We start from the raw sequence: 6,715 nt of genomic DNA, 5'->3' as shown, positions 1-6,715 counted from the left end.
TGAGCACATGCCACGGGACTAGTAACAGTTTCCTGAAACTCGTTACGGAAAAGTCGACATGTCATGTATGTCAGTGTCTGCTCGAAGAGCATCATGTGTTATCATTAAATTCATATGCACACACACGCGCGCGCGCGTGCATGTGTGTGTGTGCTTGAAGGCTGGTGATAACCCTATCGTTTATCATTTTAGTTATTTTAATTAACTAAAAAGAAGTAATGACGATAGTGATATTAATGATACCCATCATTATGATGATATTTACAATACATGGTCGTGTTTTTATAAAGAAAGACGCTGATTACACTGACCTGATTTTGTGTTTCTAAGAAAGAGATTCCAAGTTTTCATATACCTTTGACTTAAAAAATGCCAGTTTCAGCACCACAGTCGCGGTTAATGATAACAGTGTTATCAAATGCGCATAAAAAAGCGAGGAAAAAGAGTCCACGTAAAACAACGGCTTACTGAGAGAGAGAGAGAGAGAGAGAGAGAGAGAGAGAGAGAGAGAGAGAGAGAGAGAGAGAGAGAGAGAGAGAGAGAGAGAGAGAGAGAGAGAGAGAGAGAGAGAGAGAGAGAGAGAGAGAGGAGGTGGACGGGAGATAAGGAAAGAGAAAGAGAGAGACAGAGAGAGAGAGGGGGGTGGGGGAGGGGGGTAAGGAAAGAGAAAGAGAGAGACAGAGAGAGAGAGAGAAGAGGGGGAGGGGGGTAAGGAAAGAGAAAGAGAGAGACAGAGAGAGAGAGAGAAGAGGGGGAGGGGGTAAAGAAAGAGAAAGAGAGAAACAGATATTAATTAGGATAGTAGTAATTCTCAATAAACAACGGGAAAACCAGAAGAAAAACTCTTTAGATTTAACGGTGACGCAGCCTTTTAGCCAATGAAATAAGTGATAAATGGTCACGTTGACCCAGACGTCTAGTGAGTTCTTTATCGTTTTTACTTCAAGGACGTCTAGTGCTTTTGCAGACACTTTGGCCAGACACAAAAGTGCCTCCTCATTAATCAACATGGAATGAATAAATGAATGAGTGAATCGTATGATAAGGCTCTAAAAGTATTACTCTTTTTTAATATATTTTCTTGATACTGTATTAAAATGTTTGGCGGGACGAGCACTTCATTCATAGTGAAATTACTGTTTAGATATTATTTGTGATTATCAGAGCTATCGTTTATACTTTCATATTTCACAGGAATGCCTCCACACTTCTCTGAATTCCTATTAGACTTCCGCCATGCCTGTGCTATATTTGTTGTGTCCGCATCAGGTATATTTATTTTTATCGTTTATATTAACTAGATCAAACTGCGGATCATATGTCGAAAATTTTCAAAAAATAGGTTTGTCAGATAATATAGTTATTTGACCACTATATATTTGACTTTTCTAGTTTTCTTTCTTGCTTCAGTCATTGCATGAACGGTTTCTGTTCGGACAAAACACATTGCCGTGATATGTGGTGAACATTTAAACAAATGGCATGTTTTATAGTACATATTGAATTCCATTTACCAGATCTGATTCCAGCACATCAATAGAAACAAACATTTCATAAGATATAAGCGCAGTTATTGTGATCTCTAAACATTGTCTTTTTCTTTTTTGCATCACTCCATGTACACAGCATAAAACCAGCAAGTTGACACTAAGAATTAAGAACAAACATCATTACCTCCTTCAGCTGTCCTTGCATTTTGAATCTGCATCATTCGTCTTCAAAACTGATTTGTTTTCAGAAGGTTTCTATTCGGTTTCAATATTCCGCCGTCAGTCAAAATATACTTCCTTTCACCTTCCAGACAGTCTTGGGCCTTCTCGTTTAATGCATTTTCATGGGGCTTGCTACCCCGGAACGTAAACTAAAAAGAGAAAGAAAAAAAAATCCATTAATTCGTATTTTGAGAGATTTGGTCCTGATAAGAGTAGGTTCATTTCTCTTTGCAAGAAGTGGAAGTTCAATTCATCCACAAGCGTTTAAAGTTTATTCAGTGAGTGATTGAAAACATCAGTTTTGCAATAAAATCTACCACATTTCCTTCTATTTCTCCTAGTCTATTCAAACAAAAAGTTTGTTATATATTTTGCGGAAATATATTTGTGTTTATCCCTCCCCCCTTCTCTCTCTCTCTCTCTCTCTCTCTCTCTTTCTGTGTATATAGAATTCTCCCAGTCTCTCCATTGCTTTCTTTGATACTGAATTTATCAGATTAACGCCTTGAGAGCAAGTAAGCCCCAATACGAACATCCAGCCTTTGTGTCTCTACAGCATTCCTTCATTTATCAATTTTACACAAGGTTATCATGTTGGATTGACCAACTATTTATTACCAATTTAAGCGTCTTATGCCGCTCATAAAACAGATCGAATTATATAATTATGAAGCTGTGTCTCTGAAACACATCGAACTCAAAGATCTTTCGCTTTTCATTCTTCCTCCAACTCAAGAAACCGTGGAGGAACCATGACTTCGTTTCCTCTGCCTCGCTTCTGATTTAATTTCTCCTCTTGTACCACATTTCCATTTTCACTTCTCTTCATCCTTATCTCTCAGCGAAGATAGAGAAACTCTCGAATGTACAATACCCATGAACCAAAATACGTAAATGTATGCATATGAATGGTCTTGATGATAAGCACTCGGTTTGGAAAATCGTTCTCATTTTGTATGTCTTTGTCTATACATGGATGTTATACGTAAACAAGTGCCAATATTTACATGTGCAGCTACGTGTAATTATATTATTGAACTATTACTCCCTTGCTATATATTAAAATTCCCATGACAATAGTATTTCAAAATCTAATTTAAATACGCTTTTTTGAGAATTATGAATGGCTGTGAAATATATAGATATATCTTTTTGTAATGTATGGTATCGTATGTTATTATTTTCTTCGTTGAATAGGATTTTATTTTTGTTTTTCAATTAATCTTCAATTATGATTATCATTATCATCACTGATATTTGTCATCATTTTTATTCTCATCTATATCATTATCGTTATTTTTGTTGCCATCATTATCACTGATTAATGATTATGATTATAACTGTTAGTATTGTTAATATAATTTTTTACTATCAGTAGTAAAAGGAGTAGTAGTAGTATCATTATTGTTTTATCATTACTATTATTTTACTATTATCATTACTGTTGTGTTATTGTTATTATTATTATTATTATCATTATTATTATTATTATTATTACCATTTTTGTTGTTGTTGTTGATGTTGTTCTTGTTATAATCATAATCATTATCACCATCACTCAAGGTTGTTTAATGGAATCTTGGAAAGGGAAAGAATCCCTAAAGAGTGGAGATGCCCATCTTCAAGAACAAGGCAGATGCGTAAAGTTGCACAAACTATCGTGGAATAAAACTAATAAATCAGCAGTATTCTAGGACGTTTTCTACGTATCGTATCTCCATGCCGCGTCATGAAAGTGGTATTCTAGAAGTTTAAGGCGTGGCACGTCTGTGTCAGTTGCTTCAGGTTTACCAACCGTTCCAGATTTTTTATGTTTCGGACGAATGACACTGTTCAGACGACAAATTCATGAGAGAAACTAAAGTCACATGTAGCGCTAACAAAAAATAATTCAATCTTGTTATGAATCTTTTGTTGTGCTTGTTCCTAATTAAAGAACTGGCAACCATTTCACGAACGCGCGATTGGTAATTTAGCCTACGATACATCAAAACAAAAAGGATGAGAGGGATCGTGTATTCATGTATAGATCTTCCTTATTTTGTGTGTATATACACTGTATATAGATGCGTATCTTCTATATATCGTATATATAGATTCAATATATACATATTTCATATAGTTAAATACTAAAACTTTACGCTGCTGACTACAGTTACCATTCATTTAACTTCACACTCCTTCGCAAAATACATCACAAGGTAAACAAACTCAAAAGGAGCAGACGATCCACGTTTTCTTAAAAGAATTTATAATTTAAGTCCATGACACTGATGCCTAAATGTATCCAATATACATATTAATTTCTAAACCTGGCATACTCATATGAAATATTGGTAACGAATATTAAACTAAAAATATGCATTTTTTCGCCCGTGTACCTATCGTGACAAACCCTCCCCCCATGTCACAGAGTTTCCAAGATCGTTCCAATTCTTTCACCGCATTTGTCACGAATTTGCCACGCTCTTGACACGAGCAGCGCTTCTGGAATACCAATCACAGCATGTTCATGTCATGTACTCGGCGCGCTAGAGACTTAACATACGGCTGATAGTGTGGGGAAGAGTGGTAGAATGCTAGACTACGGGCACAAGGAGCCCTTTTTGCCTTGCAAATGTTGATAGAACAGTACAGAGAAGGCCAAAAAACAGCTGCACTGTGTATTTGTGGACCTAGAGAAGGCGTATGATGGGGTGTCAAGAGATGATTTGTGGTATGGCAGGAGGAAGTCTGAAATGAATGAGAAGTAGGTGTGTGTAGTGCAGGATATTGTACGAGAACAGTCTGACAGCAGTGAGGTGTGAGGTCGGAACAACGGTATGGTTTACTGTAGAGGTGGGATTGCATCAGGGATCGGCTCTAAGGGTGTTTCTATTTACAATGATTATGGACAGAATGACTGATGGTATTAGATAGGAGTGTGTGTGTGGATGAGAGAGTTGATAAAATTGCAGTGCGAATGCAAGGCATAAAGTGAAAAAGACAGATGATTTTAAGAATTTGGGATCAACGGTGCAAAGCGATGGTGTGCTTGTGATAGGGAGGTGAGGAAGAGAATATAAGCGGGGTGAAATGGCTGGAGAAGAGGGTCGGGAGTGATCTGTGACTAAAGAATATCCGCAACTTTGAAAAGGAAGGCTTACAGGGTGGCAGTCAGACCAGCGAAGCTATATGGTTTGGAGGCAGCAGTTCTAACCAAGAGGCAGAATAGAAGTGGTAAAGATGAGGATATTGAGGTTCTTATTGGGGTAACGAGAAAGGATAATATCTGATATGAATATATAAAAGGAACAACACGTGTGGAACAGTTTGGAAATAAGGCAAGGAAGGCCAGGTGGCTCCGGTACGTGACGAGGAGAGATGAGGAACATGTCGAGAGGAGGATGTTAGGTATGGAACCACCGGGGAGAAGCAAGAGAGGAAGGCCTGAGAGGAGATTCATGGAGCCAGTGAAAGAAGACATGAGAGCAGATCGTCTGACTGAAGAGGATACAGAGGATAGAGGAAGATGGGGACAGGTGATCCGCTGTGGCGACTCCCAAAAGGGGAAAAGTCAAAGAAAAAGATTATAATTCTTATTATTGTTGTTGTTCTTCTTATTATTATTCTTACTATAATAATAATAATAATAATAATAATAATAATTATTATTATTATTATTATCATTATCATTATCATTACTATTATTATCGATGTCATTATCATTACCATTATCACTACTTTCATTTTAATTATTATAATCATTAATCTTTGCATTATCGTTATAATTATTTTTATCATCAGTTTCATTTTATCATTATTTTGTTTCTTTTAAAAATTGTTACTGCTGTTGCTTATTTTAATCATTATGAATATTATCATTGTTTTTATTATTATTATCATCATTATCATTATTATCGTTATTGTTACTATTGTCATTTTTATCCTTATTATATGTAGCATTAATATTATTTTTATTATTATTGATATCCTTTTTTTTCCTTTATCATTGTCAAAATCATTATTATCATTATCATCTTATCAGTATTGGTATTTTTATGATAATTATTGTTATTACTTCTATTATCCTCATCGTCATTTTTTAGTAATACTTACAGCATCAATATTAACAATAATGGTAATTATAATGATAATGATGATAGTGCTATTTATGATAACAATGATAATGATAAGGTTAACGATATTGATAATAGTGATAATAACTATGAATATAAGTAAGATATCAGTGATAATAATCATGATAAGAATGATTAAAATAATAAGGTTGCAAATAGAAATATTAATAATGATAATGACAATAGTAACAATTATGATAATAATAATGATAGTAATAATGATAACGATAATAATAGTGATAATAATAATGATCATGGTTATGATATTAACAATAATAATGATAAGGATGATGTTAAAAATGTTATTGAAGATAATAATGATATGAGTAATAAAGACGATAATGATAGGAATGACAATAACAATAGTAATGATGATGATAATAATGATGAAAGATATGATGGTAATAACGATAGTTATAAAGATAATGATATTAATGATTAATGCAAGTAATCATGTTAAAGATAATGATAATATAAATAATAACAATCATAAATACAATAATAATTGTAATGATAACAACAATAATAACGATACTTTTACTACTACCATTACTAATTCTACTACTACTAACAGTATGATACTAATTATACTACTATTAATGGTAATTATAATAAAAATAACAATTATGATATAAGTGATAAAAATAATCATCATAATGATGAAATAGTTCTAATAATGATATTAACAACACTGATAAAGATGATACTACGGTAATAGTAATATTGATTATATTAATGATGATGTGATGATAATCAATCTTGGTTATAATGTTAATGATTATGGTTGTAATGTTAAATATAATAATGAAGATGATCATGATGATGATGATAATGATAATTATCATTATCATAATGAGAGCAATTATTGATAAGTGTGATGAACAT

At 33.7% G+C, this 6,715-nt stretch overlaps 1 protein-coding gene across 1 annotated transcript in view; it reads left to right on the top strand.

Annotated features, from left to right (window-relative positions):
• Positions 1-5,287, top strand: part of LOC147471696 (uncharacterized) — a 9,054-nt gene extending 3,767 nt beyond the window's left edge. The window contains exons 2-6 of the mRNA XM_086537485.1: positions 1,195-1,269; positions 1,802-1,856; positions 4,345-4,461; positions 4,849-4,963; positions 5,024-5,287. Of these exons, the coding sequence (XP_086393611.1) occupies positions 1,195-1,269; positions 1,802-1,856; positions 4,345-4,461; positions 4,849-4,963; positions 5,024-5,287 (626 nt within the window). The remainder of the gene's footprint in view (positions 1-1,194; positions 1,270-1,801; positions 1,857-4,344; positions 4,462-4,848; positions 4,964-5,023) is intronic.
• Positions 5,288-6,715: the final 1,428 nt, after the last annotated feature.

The sequence above is a fragment of the Penaeus japonicus genome, unplaced genomic scaffold (assembly GCF_977035675.1).
Source record: "Penaeus japonicus unplaced genomic scaffold, GWHDUDI00000001_assembly GWHDUDI00000006, whole genome shotgun sequence".
NCBI lineage: Eukaryota > Metazoa > Arthropoda > Malacostraca > Decapoda > Penaeidae > Penaeus > Penaeus japonicus.
Note: the sequence above shows the minus strand (reverse complement) of the source record. Positions and strands in the feature narration are given on the sequence as shown.